The 13,962-nt window shown below is 39.2% G+C and overlaps 2 protein-coding genes across 2 annotated transcripts; one reads left to right on the forward strand and one right to left on the reverse strand.

The window, feature by feature from the left end:
- Positions 1–6,462: 6,462 nt before the first annotated feature.
- LOC129833743 (mediator of RNA polymerase II transcription subunit 9-like) lies at positions 6,463–7,540 on the forward strand. The gene is made up of 2 exons (XM_055898537.1): positions 6,463–6,585; positions 6,826–7,540. Exons 1-2 carry the CDS (start codon positions 6,464–6,466, stop codon positions 7,043–7,045), a joined length of 342 nt encoding a protein of 113 aa, XP_055754512.1. The 5' UTR covers position 6,463; the 3' UTR covers positions 7,046–7,540.
- A 269-nt stretch (positions 7,541–7,809) lies between these two features.
- Positions 7,810–9,424, reverse strand: LOC129833742 (dexamethasone-induced Ras-related protein 1-like). Its single transcript, XM_055898536.1, has 2 exons — positions 9,030–9,424; positions 7,810–8,807 (listed from the first exon to the last, which is right to left on the reverse strand). The coding sequence occupies exons 1-2, from the start codon at positions 9,298–9,300 to the stop codon at positions 8,272–8,274; spliced, it is 807 nt and encodes a 268-aa protein (XP_055754511.1). The 5' UTR covers positions 9,301–9,424; the 3' UTR covers positions 7,810–8,271.
- Positions 9,425–13,962: the final 4,538 nt, after the last annotated feature.

A 13,962-nucleotide genomic window follows, 5' to 3' on the forward strand; every position in this document is an offset into this window, starting at 1 on the left:
CCAAGATTTGGTGAGTACCTCTGTAAACAGGATTTTGTGGGTGTTCATACTGAACCAAGCATACGCACAAGCTGTTAACATTTAGGCTTGCTCAGTTATCGATCAATTGAAATAGCAAACGAGTCAACTGGAGCAAGTTCAACAGGGACATTATCCCTTGTGTTATTTGCCTCTTCAGCACTTTCAGACATGTCAGGGAAAACAGTTAACTCTTGTCTATGATGAAAAATTAATCCCCAGAAAAACACAAAGCAATTCACAAATACTGACATAAACCACTAAGAGATGGAATCAAATGTGAGTGACTGTGCCTATCAATAAACATACATTGAAATAGCAAACGTTAGTGATCATGCTAATCATGCACATTTAGTGACAACAATAAATGTCCATTTCCCACTTATCAGCCAACTTATGTTTCCCTCTCAGTTCAACATTTCTCACAAGAACTCTGTCACCAACGTCAAGGGTGGACTCTGTGACATGCCTGTCAAATCTGGCTATGTTTCGTTCAGCTGTTTTGAGAGCGTTCCGGGTGACTATCCTGTAGCTTTCTTCCAGGTGACTCTTCAAGTCTTGCACATACTGTGAATGCAATTTCTTCTGGTCATTAACAAGTAGATTGAAGGCCATGTCAACTGGTAGTCTAGGTTGTCTCCCGAACATTAGTTAAAATGGAGTGTAGCCGGTGACTTCATTCTTCATGCAGTTGTATGGTTGTACAAGTGGTTTAACAAAGTCACGCCAGTGAGTTTTGTCATGCATGCTCAGAGTACCAAGCATCTGGAGTAGCGTCCTGTTAAAACGCTCGACATGATTTCCTCTTGGATGATATGGCGTTGCTAGACTTAAGAAAGTGAGAACAATCTCCCACAGCTCTTTGATTGTTCGGGATTCAAAATCAGGACCTTGGTACCTATGGAGGAGCTCAGGAAAAACGTAATGCACAATGAAGTGGTCCCAGAGAGACTTTGCAACAGTGCAGGCTTTCTGGTTGGGAGTCGGTATGGCCACTGCATACTTGGTAAAATTATCTGTAATTATCAGTATATCCTTTGTGTTACTACGATCAGGCTCCAAAGAAAGGATTTCCATGCATACTAGCTCCAAAGGCCTGCTGGTCTTAATGCTAACTAGAGGTGCAGATTTCTCTGAGACGGTTATACGTTGCACACAGGTCTTAATCTTCTCCTCCACAGCTCTGAGATATTCAGAGAGTTCGTTATCCAACTCACTATTGGTAAGGCCACTAACTATAACAGAGTTAGAGGTTTTCACTCCTTCGCGCATTACTAAATATATTTTTATTTTTTGTTGTTGTGGGCCCTAATATTAAACTTCTTATTAATATTAAGTCTCACAGTGATCATTAAATACTCCAAACTGCTCCTGGCAAGCTCACCACTTTATGTAACAATTGCTTAACACTATGGGCTACTGTATATTTAAGCTTAAACTCTACTGGACCAGTTACAGTAGGTTCGCTACTGGAGAAGTGAAGACAAATGAAAACTACACAACTGAATCATTTAGGAAAAGAATGCCGGCTTGTATTGTGTAAATAAAAATACTTACAAAAAATGAATCACCTTGAGTAAATATTGATATGGGAAATCTGTACAATGAGTTCAATAGTACAATAGACTTAGATATCGGCCATGTATCCTGCCTATAGTTTACTAGGGTGCACCCAACTTTCTTAATCTGAGGGTCTCTCAGATTTCAATGTTCAAAGTTCAATAGCAATACAATAATCATGAATCCACAGACCACAAACCAATTCACAAATACTGACAAACCACTATGAGATGGAATCAAATGTGAGTTACCGTGCCTATCAATAAACACTGTAAGGTGTTCTTCGGGCTAGGGGGCAGTACTCGGAAGTTTGGATGAATGAGGTGCCCAAAGTTAACTGCCTATTACTCAGGCCCAGAAGCTTGGATATGTAGGTAGTATAGGATAGAAAACACTCTAAAAAATAATGTCTGTGAGTATAACAGAACTGATATGGCAGGCAAAAACCCGAGGACAATCCATCCAGAATTTATTTTCTTCAGCTCACCTTTGATTACTATGGCTGTTAATGGGAATATAAAGGAATACCTCCCAGATTGCAGTTCTTAGGGCTTCCACTAGATGTCAACAATCTTTAGAAAGCGTTTCAGGCTTGTTTTTTGAAAAATGAGCTAGATTTTGTAGTTTTAGTAAGTGGCTCTCATTTTGGCTGTAGTGTTTGTTGCGCATTCCGGTGAGGGCGTGTACCTCGTTATTTATCTCCAGTAATTGTCTACGGGTATTCTCCGTCTTAATTTGTATCATTTATTTACATATTAGGGTACCTGAGGATTGATTAGGAACGTTGTTTGATATGTTTGGAAGAAGTTTATTGGTAACTTACGTGATTCATTTGTATGCATTTTGAACGAGGGAAACCGGCGGATTACTGAGGCAAGCACGCGAATAAAATTTACTTTTTTGGGATATAAAGAAGGACTTTATCGAACAAAAGGACCATTTGTTATGTAGCTGGGACCCTTGTGATTGCAACCCGATGAAGATCTTCAAAGGTAAGTGATTTATTTTGTTGCTATTTCTGACTTTCGTGACGCCTCTGCTTGGTTGGAAATGTATGTAATGCTTTTGTGTGCGGGGCGCTGTCCTCAGATAATCGCATGGTATGCTTTCGCCATAAAGCCTTTTTGAAATCTGACAAAGCAGCTGGATTAACAAGAAGTTAAGCTTTTAAATTGTGTATGACACTTGTATTTTCATGAATGTTTAACATTACGATTTTTGTCATTTGAATTTCGCGCTCTGCAATTTCATTGGATGATGTCAAGGGGGATCGCTAGCGGCACATCTAGCCCAAAGTTAAGTGTAGCATGTGCTTATAACAATCACACTGCAATGTATGATGCAATGATGTCTTGCAAGAAAAATCCTACCACACCATAGTGTTCTCCAAGAAAAATAAATCTTCTCATGCAAAGGACTTTACACAACTACAGCACCAGGCTCACATGGACTGAACAATAGACTAGCCCGGGCAAAAGAAAAGTACTAGTGCTTACACCTACACCTCATTTCTTATAAAGTCATCTAAAACATAAGTGTACCAAAATGGATTATGATACTATTTAATCACATTTTATCAAATTATGAAAACTAAAATAGTTTGCCATGCATGAGTAGCATGATCACTAACATTTGCTATTTCAATTGATCGATAACTGACCTAGCCTAAATGTTAACGGCTTGTGCATATTCTTGGTTCAATTTGAATACACACAAAATGCTAGCAATTGCTTAGCTAGCCTAATCGCTAGCAGCTTGTTTTCCTTATGAAAACTCACCAAATCCTGGCGTCAATCTTTCCCTCAATCCCTTCACAGCACGTTTGTATAGATAAATGAGTGTTAATATCCAGTTCTCTCTTTTTAGTTCAGTTTTATACAAGTTCTCAACGATTTAAAACTTAGCTTTTCTTCCATGGAATGGCGGTAGCTCTTCACGTTCCGTTCTAGCTCCGTTTTTTTCAACATGTTGGTGCCGACTGGCGTATAATGTGAGGTTAGGAGAGGGACTAAGAGAATATTGAGTTTTGATTGGCTCAAAATAAATTGCTCATCATGCAGCTTCTGGCATCTGATTTGTAATAGCTGTCAACTTAAACATATCAATAGCAATATAGTATAATATGATTGGTTACTGGAAACTCACTAGTACCGATTTAGTATTCAACATTAGTTGACCTGCGTTACACATGACATCAGTCAAAACACCTCAAATCAAGACACGGTATAAAGAAAAATATAAAACTAGCTGAAACGAGTCACCTACGATTCCCCACATGGCAGCTTCTTATCATCCCAGTGGGCAAAACCTGGTTGAAAAGACGTCAGTATGACATATTTTTATGACGTCTTATTCTGGTCGCAAACTGTTTGGAAAAGGACGTTTATTTTACGTATTTTTACTGACCAGAGTATGACATATTTTTCTGACCACCATACGACCAGTTGGTCATAATTGTGACCACTATATTATGTATCCTACTGGTCATAGTTAAGACCTCATCATAACCTGGTAATAACCACCTGTCTACAGCTTATTACCAATACTTGCTAGCTATCTGGCCATCCGGAATCACAACAACACCCAGGCTTCTGCCCCATTGAGTCGCACTCATCGTTTTCTTGAGGTTGTCAGCTAACTCATCTATAGGCCTAAGCAGGAAACTACAATGGGCAAGCGAGCGCATGACCCACTCTTCCACCACGATTTCCCTTCTACCCACTCCTTCCTCCTCCTCTCATCCATGCTGGACCAGAACCCTCCAGGGGGAAAGACTTATAGTGGCACAACCACTACAATCAGTGACCTTTGGGTTTACTAGGCCTATGTAATCACCTGGATATAGCATTGGCCTGGATACATGGATATAGTATTGAGCTGGTTATAGCATTGACACCAACACAAACTGTAAACAATAGCGCCTGACTGCATTGCATTAGCCTATGTAGATATAGCCAGTTAGCCACATGCTAACTCATCCTGCACATTTAATTAAACAGTCTTGTGTTTGCTGAGTCAGAGACCGGGGCAGCAATTGTGTGTTATGTCACCCAGTGTTTTGAAAGGCTTGGAGGTTGTGCAGAGGACCGCTCTTATTGGTCCGTTTTAGTCCAGGTTCATAGCGGACACTAACTCGTTAACAGTTAAGCTATGCTAGCTCAGTACTAGTAAGACATTTTACGTAGACATTTAGAGCACACTCTTATCCAGAGCTACTTACAGGAGCAATTAGGGTTGTGCCTGGCTCAAGGGCACATCAACAGATGTTTCACCTAGTCAGTTTGGGGATTCAAACCAGCGACCTTCCGGTCACTGGCGCAACACTCTAAACCACTAGGCTACCTGCCCCCATACCACAGATGCATATAATAATGTATGCCACTTAGTAATATTTTTCCAAAGTGACTGACAGGATAGTGAGTAGTCTACAATGTAATTTCCTGTAGTCCTTGCATGAGTTGAACCCACAACCTTAGTGATGCCAACATTACCAACTGAGATACAGGACCTGGTTGTAGCTGACTGTCCCTGTCAGTTTACCGATCACAAAGCCAAATCCGTAAAAAGGTTGTTCTGTCACCATCAGTCCATGCATTCCTTTTTAAAATGTATTATAAGTAGTAAAAGGAGAACCTGACTATGGTTTTTTCAGATTAACATTTTGAACATTATGTGATGATGTTGCCACAGTGCAAATCGTTTTCTGTTGCTCGAGTGACAAAATGTCTCAGTTGCCCTTACTATTTCAAAATTAAAGCTTTAACAATTTTACAGGAAGTAGTTACAGTCATCAAGTCACAAATATTATTCCACCTCTGGTTATTATGCCAAGTAAACGTTATTAACAAACCCAAAATAATAATACAATTAGGACTTTCGATTTTTAAATGTATTTAAAGTTATTAAAAATAGATAATTCTTCTCATCTAAAGTAATTTGCGTAGCTAGCTTTTTCTCTCTCTCTTTCGAATGCACCATAGAGATAGATAGAGGACTCCTACTTTAGTATAGGAAAATCCGTTGAGGACTTTCACTATTTTGAAGTAGTCAACTGGGTGGGAATTCCTATGGGTTAAGGAATTGAGGATCCTATAATTCCATCTAGGTCATTAGGAGGTATCAGCCAATGAATTATACGTGTGATGAAACCTTCCATAACTGCAGGTCGCTGTAAACCCGGCAACATTGGCTTTATAGCTGTTCAAACAACACACTATAGGTGGCAGTATGCACCTTTTCAGTTTGTTTGCCAACTCATAGAAATAGTAGAAGAAAATTGACTACGTCAAAATGGAGATGGCCTCCATGGCGCTGCTCGTGCTCAGAGAGGAAGAGAAAGGCCATACTCAGAGGAAAATCTGTCTCCCTCCAGCAGGTGGCGTTTTTTCATTGTTTTTCCCATCAAGCAAGGTATTTTTGTAGGGAGGTCAATGACAGCGTGTCGAATTTATTGACAATTAATGACTTATTTGCTACGTGAGGTTTATTTGATCTAATACATTTTTTATAATGCATAAGTTGTTACAGGTGTACTGATATAAGTATGACACATGACATCACAGAAACTTTGAGAGAAAAAAACACTTTATATAGGAGTTGTCTTGAAATGGCTATGCATATTCCTGGCATGAGGCTAGTAGCATAGCATAGCATCTCTATATTGAATACAGGCAGCTGACATCAACAACCTCATTGAATATTTAGAAAATGATTACAATAATGAAATGTATCTACCAATCCAAAGAAAGCAATCCCATTGTTAGGGCGGAGGAACATACATTGTCAGTATACCAATAATATTTTCAGTGCTCTCACAAATGCGATAATGGGACAGATACTGTACAATGATGCGATGTCTATATAAGTCTATGGTTGCCACTGGTTGATGATGTATATTGTAGGCGCCAGTCAATTCGCATCGACCGTGATGGCGACGAATCAACCAAAGCGAGGAAGTGAGAACGATGATTGCTCTTTTCTCCCTTTGGTTCATGACATTATAAAATGGTAAATCTTTAATTTGACATATATTTCTATAATGTGTTTATTACCGGGGAGAGTTGATGAATATATTTGTCCTGGTTTGGTAGGACGTGTTGTGAAGCTAACGTTAGCCTGCTTGCTAGTTGCAGTTCAAAAGTCTAATCTTGAAAAGCAGCAACACTTTGGTTAAAATATGTTTAAGTACTTTGTAAAAAATTATATGTTTTAAACAACGTGTACTTCTTTGTCCATCTATGTTGAAAGCATGGACAAAGAGAGTCAAGATGTCCATCAAGAACTGGTCAAGTTTAAGACAAGGATTCATGAAGCGCGCGAGCAGATCGGAGCCATGCCAGGAATTGACATGAGCCTGTTCGAGCAGCAGCATGAACTAGAGACGCTGCGAGAGCAAGTCCGCACCAAGAATCAGCTACTGCAGAAATACAAGAGTTTGTGTATGTTTGATGTTCCCAAAGCGTCGTGAGGGATGTTTGACAGTCCTAAAGAAACTAACTGAGTTCAGGCGAAAACTTGGAGAGGAACACACAAGTACTGAAAATGCTATATTTTTATAGTTAGAGGACTGAGAAAATGACCATCCATTTGAAATCGTGAGAAATGATCTTGTTTATATGGAGTATTTTTGGGGATTCCATCTCTTGGCTCCGTGTTATCTCATGTGCCTTTCCATCCTAACAATTCGTGCAGTATAACTTGAACTCATCCCGTTTGTCAAAACCACCAGAAAAGATTTCATTTCACTATAACACTACCTTCAGGCAGTATCTTGTTGTTTTGTAAACTGTCCCATTTTTACTTTGTAAAAAATGTATTATCCATACTGAATTATAATGCCCTCGTCAAGTTTGTATATGCAGTGGATTCTTATTTTAGGTCATGGTTTTGTTGGTGTGCTATAAAGATTGAGTGCTGCAGATTTTCAATGCGGTAGGCCTAAAATAAACCTTTGTTTTAATTCCTTGTGACTTGTTTTTACCCCGTTTCTTAGTAAGATTGAAGCATGAGCCACCTTACGTGCGCTGTTATTTTTCATGAATTACATGTTAATAGCTTGTCGGCCTAAATGGAAACATCAATCTGCTAGCTACCATATGCTATACTCTTCACAGAAATGATGTATTTCATAAATGAGGTACAGGTTACTTGTTTAGCTCATGGTATGAGTGTCACTGAAAGGGCTTGGGAATATGCTTTACCAATGTTAAAAATGATGACAGACATAGGATATACGTTTCAAATTGATAATTTTATTTTCTCCATGTTTATTTTTTTGTGAAAAGTAAACGATGACATAAGAATAAGCATTCCTATGCGTTAAGTATGCAATTAACATTCAAGTTCAGTACCGTGTGGAAAAAGAAAATGTAAACAAATGCCACCCCATAAGTGTAGGCTACATTCTCCATTCAGTAATGTCATTTTACAGCATGTAGCTATAGTGACAAGAACACTAGAGGTTCTCTGAAGCCAGATCACATTTGATCACCCTGACTCCACAGGGAATATCTGACAATGACCATGGCATGCCTTCTCGCATGGTTTGGGACATACACCCCTGGCTGTCACTGCGTCTTGGCGTGCTTCCTTATCCCGGACTCGGCACACTGGCACGAAGCCTGGCGGGTATCATCTCCAGCGCTGTATAGAACATCTCGTAACATGTCTCCATGTGCATTGTCAAGTGAGTCCTTAGCAAATGGTGCATCTGTCTTTCTCTTTTCCCTGGCCGCAGCCAGTAGCTTTCTCTTTGATATACATTAAGTCACTGTGCACGCTTGGTCGACGCGCAAACGGTGCCACAATCCCGTATACCTCGCTGTCTTTGTATTTCTTATTTCTGAATGACTTTCTTCTGCTGTTTTGCAGTACTTCGCAAAACTGTAAGGACACTTTGCGGTGAGAGTCCGGGCTCATCTCGTTGGGCAGTTTAGCCATGGTAAAAAGAGTCTGAAACATCTGGTCGACATTAGTGTTCCGTTTTGCAGAGATCTCATAGTAGGCACACTGTTCATCACCAGCCACCAGCTGCTCAATCTCCTCATTCTGAACCTCCCGGTTAAACTCCCGGTCACACTTGTTCCCGCAGATAACTATCGGGACATCTACGTTCTCTTTGGTTTTGTTTTTCAGGCAGGACTTGGTCTCGTAAATTTGACGCTTCAGGCGCTGGACCTCTTGGAAGGAGTCTCTGTTATCCAGACTGAACACCAAGATAAAAACATCACCTGAGGAGAGAGAAATGGAAGGAACATTAATACCACAGCTCAAAAGTCAATGTACTTTCCATAATGCACAGCACAAGTTTTGCGTTACTCATAAGCATGCATTTTAGTGAAGCTAAATTGAAATATTCTCATAGAAAGTGATTTGCAGAATGCAGCTTAATATTATCATTCACTTTTACATAAAGACATTTGTCTGTTTCATTCGTTCAGAGTTAAGCTTACCAGTAAGGATAGAGAGTCTCCTCATAGCGGGGAAAGGATGGTTTCCAGAGGTGTCCAGAATGTCCAACTGGTACGCATCTCCCCGAATGCTATATAATTTTCTATGAAAGTCCTCGATTGTTGGCGTGTACTGGTCCTCGACTTTTTTATTCAGAAACCGAGAGATGATAGCCGTCTTGCCAACTTTTGTGGATCCTAGAATCACCATCCTGTGGCAGTTTTTGGCCGGAATGTTAAACTCGTTCTCAGAAGGCGATATTTTTTTAATCATGATTGCGAGTTTTGCGCACCGACAAATGTCTTTGGTACGAGAGCTAGATGCTGAATGCAAGCTCTACTTGCTTTTGGGGGATCCTGACTCTTTGTTAGCGCTGCTACTCTGCTGAGTTTGAAGCGAGCGCGACTGGGTATATATAGGCGATGCCGACCACACTCCTCCCCGGTGCGTCATGCAATTATGCGTCCGTCTGAGGGGAGAATGCATAGATCGTATGAGAGAGAGTCTGTAGTTATGACCTTGCGCCTGTTTATACGTGAGTCTGTACAGACTCTCTATCTGAGCGTACAGAGTAAAGTATATAAATATTTTAGAGAAATAAATGGGTTTAAAACACCTGTGTAAAGTTTGCGTAAAATGCAACAGTGTACTTTTTCACTTAACACCAATTTCGCAGAAACTCTTAATGAGTTAAACTTCTGCAGATATATATCTTTACTGACAATTCATCATAGTGCAGTGTTTCATTAAAAAAATGAAATAAATAAATACATAAAGTGTAGGCAACCTCCTCTTTTGGTGACGCGTAACACATAACCATGTTTACATCCACCATGCATTACAAGGATTTGCATTCAAGTAAAACACCAGAAACAGGACAAATACTCAAGAACATAGTGTTATTCATTTGGTGATTATGGTAATGTTGAGCACTGTGTGTGCAAATAATATAAATAAATATTACGCAACATTTGTAATTAATTTTCATGTTTCATGTCAACATGTTTCACTGCCAAAAAGAAATTAACATAGACCGTCCTTCGCCCATTTTCTGTTTCACGAGACGTTCAGTTTCTTGTACCCTGTCCTGAAAACCGTCAGCTGAGCTTCCGCAGCCCAGGGAGCCTCGTATTTCGGGCGCATACTCTCTGTGTGGACCGGACGAGGGCGCTACAGTATGGACATTATAGAAGTATAGACATTTTTATGGAAATTATAGAAGATAAATACATTCTGCTAACTATTAAAAAGGTGTTGTCCCTGCAGTTGGAGAAATCTCAACTTATTGTGCTTAACCTGGTAGGCCTACCAAGGTAATAAGCAAATGATGGTAGACACAATTGAACTGACCCAGCTACCAATAATGTATTTATTTATTTATTTTACTTTTTTTAACAGGGAGTCCCATTGAAGACAAAATATTTCACATGTGTTTGATAGACTTTAATGCAGAGAAGCTACATATGAATTGTAAGTAGGCCTACTAAAATGAGATTACAATCAATCAAGTTATAGCCTGCCATAGTGAGCCTACTGAACATAAAACTAGTTATTGGTGAAATTCCCTATCTTTCTCCACACCTTAGAGTAAATCAAGGTCATTATTTTTGTCTACATTCTCAAAACAAAAGTGAAAGCACTCTTGTTCTCTCAATCATCCCCCTCTCTCTGTGTCTATTCTCTCTTTCTCTCTCTCTTTCTCTCTCGTCCATTCTCTCAACCTGTAAGCGGTGTTGACTAATGGATGTAAAAACGTGTGGATTTATGCTCCAATCATACATTTATTTATATGTATAAATGTATAGGAAGACCACTTCTTTTAGAAAACATTCATACAAACCTAATTGAACTAAATCATATAATCAAAGTGCTCTCTGTCATGCCCTGACCGTAGTTCCTTTTTTATGTCTCTATTTTGGTTTGGTCAGGGCGTGAGTTGGGGTGGGCATTCTATGTCTGGTGTTCTATGTTGTCTATTTCTTTGTGTTTGGCCGTGTGTGGTTCTCAATCAGAGGCAGCTGTCTATCGTTGTCTCTGATTGAGAACCATACTTAGGTAGCCTGTTCCCACCTGTGTTTGTGGGTAGTTGTTTTCTGTTGTGTGTCTGCACTAGCCAGAACTGTTTCGGTTGTTATTTCAGTGTTCATTTAGTAAATATGGACACGTACCACGCTACGTATTGGTCCGATCCTTCCTCATCTTCCCAGGACGAGAATCGTTACACTCTCCTTGTAGATAAGTATTTGTTCAGAAAAACTAAATAATATGATTAAAGTGCTCTTCTTTTGAATACAAAATTATATTCTGAAAGCCTATTCTAACTATAATTTAAGTGCACTTCCTTAAAGGAAAGTATTTGTTCAGAGAAACATAATTCAACTTGAATACTTGACAATGAGTACCATTAGTTTATAATGTTTTCAAGGTTCAGTGAGAAGTTTATTCAGTTCACAGACTATAACAGTTGTGGGTCTTATCCACGAAATTAGTCAATTGTGGGTACTGATTTAACCAAATGTAAAAATTCTGTCAAGAGCACATGTTCAATGTAATAAAAAAATATGCTTTCCCATATCAATAAAAAAAAGGACTATAGTATGTACGTATTTAGTGCCAAATTAAGTAAGATTTGACCATAAGAGGGTTGTTACTTTCCTCTTAAATCAGTCATAAATTCCCTTGTGACGGGGAATGGAAGCTTGTTGTGTGCAAGAGGCAATTGAGTCTTCACTAAGCCCCGCCCCAGAATTTTGGGCAACCAATCGCAATGGATAGCAACAGTCCAATGGATAGCAACAGTCCTCGAGTCCAACACCTAGGACAAGCTCACCTTTAAATCGCATGAAAGCAAGGGAGGGCAATAGCAAAAACGTTGTGTTATCCGTTATGAAAGCCAGTGAGGGCTATAGCAAAAACGTAGTGTTTTCCGCTATGAAAGCCAGTGAGGGCTATAGCAAAAACGTAGTGTTTTCCGCTATGAAAGCCAGTGAGGGCTATAGCAAAAACGTAGTGTTTTCATTAAAAAATGTATGTTTAAATGGCTAAATAATTTAACCTGCACCAGGATTAATTGCTACTGTGATTCCTGAAATGCAGAGCCAGTTGAGAGCACCAGTTTGCTCGAAAAATGGTTATAGCTTTGACTGCATGCTGACTGTGAATTTAGAGCCACTCAGTGTCTTGCTACACTACAAACATAATTACCAGATTCCCGTGAAGTCATTTTAATGACAGTCCACCACAACATACCCAAGAGCTTCCTGATTAGCAAGGGGTAGTCTGTTTTAATTTCATTGTGTATTAGAAACACAGTTTGAAATCATTGTGAGGGTATTTCGCCAGTGGTTGAATGTCAAATTGAATGCAAGCTTATTTTATTAATTTATTGTTAAAACATTTCTAGCCTGTCTATCTATGGGTAACAGGCAGGGGCGTCATGTACCCATTATTTTAGAGGTGGGAACTAAGCAGGTGAGAATGGAGGAGGAGTGGTCCAGTGGGAGTCTGTAAACCCCCCCCCCCCACACACACTTCTGTACATTTCAGAATTTTGCATTTTTTAAACACCTGAAACAGCCTTTCCCTGCAATCTAGAGCGATAATCATTCAAACATATATATATATATATATATATTTGTATGCGTAGGATGTCTAAGTATACCTCAATTGTAATTTATGATGCAGATTGATTCTTTAATGAACTTTTATGCCTTTGGAGTTTAATACCACTGGCACACTGGGATATATCAAAACTCAACTAGGTACTGTTTTCCTGGTCCAGTCAGGGCCCCCTTCTGCAAAATACAACTGACACACTGGGATATATCACAACTCAACTAGGTACTGTTTTCCTGGTCCAGTCAGGGCCCCCTTCTGCAAAATACAACTGGCACACTGGGATATATCAAAACTCAACTAGGTACTGTTTCCTGGTCCAGTCAGTGCCCCCTTCTGCAAAATACAACTGACAGATCATTTTTATAAATAGTTATGATACAACATGAGCAAATTACATTTAGTAATTCATTTAACATCGGTGGGGGAAAAAAGCTCAAATCTAAGGGGGAATGTGACTTTGTGCCTACAATTGTCATGAAGCCACTGGTAACAAGGTTGACGTGTTGTGCTCGACCCACTCAGTTTCCACCACTAAACACCAGAAAATGACCAAAATAGTAGAACCAGCTCACCTGCTTTTACACTATGACAATTAGGTGTTCAATTTGACTATTAGGTGTTCAATCTTTCTTTACAAAAAAATATTTAAATTCACATAATAGGGCTGACGTTAAAATGAAGGACACATTTAAAAAAGGGACTCATTTTGTGGAACAACTCGCGGACAGTATTTCCTTCAATTTAAAAAGGACTTTCCAGACCAATCAAATGTCGTTGGATCTTAGTTTGGCACAGGAAACCAAAGCCCTTGATAATAAATGTACAGAAAGCTGGTGGTTATGAATGCTACAGAGTTCTCCACTTGAACTCTTTGACTCCACTCCAGTTTTTTGCATATCAAATTTGAATATAATTCTTTCCTGCAATCTAAACAACCAAAAAGCACATGGAATCAGATATTTTCAAGTCAGGTTCAAACCAAATTAATACTTGATTAAAGAAGCAATAAAACTGGCCTTCTTTAGACTAGTTGAGTATCTGGAGCATCACCATTTGTGGGTTCGATTACAGGCTCATTTGTGGGTTCACACATAATACTTTACAAATGATCAATACACACATAGACAGCAACAACATCATAGAGACAGCAACAACATTATAGAGACAACATTATAGAGACAGCAACAACACTATAGAGACAGCAACAACATTATAGAGACAACATTATAGAGACAGCAACAACACTATAGAGACAGCAACAACATTATAGAGACAACATTATAGAGACAGCAACAACACTATAGAGAAAGCAACAAC

The sequence above is a fragment of the Salvelinus fontinalis genome, chromosome 34 (assembly GCF_029448725.1).
Source record: "Salvelinus fontinalis isolate EN_2023a chromosome 34, ASM2944872v1, whole genome shotgun sequence".
NCBI classification, from domain to species: domain Eukaryota; kingdom Metazoa; phylum Chordata; class Actinopteri; order Salmoniformes; family Salmonidae; genus Salvelinus; species Salvelinus fontinalis.

What these genes read in the sequence shown, in the direction of transcription:
- LOC129833743 (XM_055898537.1), top strand. Translation starts at nt 6,464, where the DNA reads ATGATGTATATTGTAGGCGCCAGTCAATTCGCATCGACCGTGATGGCG. An exon ending in GTTCATGACATTATAAAATG is followed by an intron (nt 6,586 to 6,825) that starts GTAAATCTTTAA and finishes CTATGTTGAAAG; the next exon opens with CATGGACAAAGAGAGTCAAG.
- LOC129833742 (XM_055898536.1), bottom strand. Translation starts at nt 9,300, where the DNA reads ATGATTAAAAAAATATCGCCTTCTGAGAACGAGTTTAACATTCCGGCC. An exon ending in GAGACTCTCTATCCTTACTG is followed by an intron (nt 8,808 to 9,029) that starts GTAAGCTTAACT and finishes CTCTCTCCTCAG; the next exon opens with GTGATGTTTTTATCTTGGTG.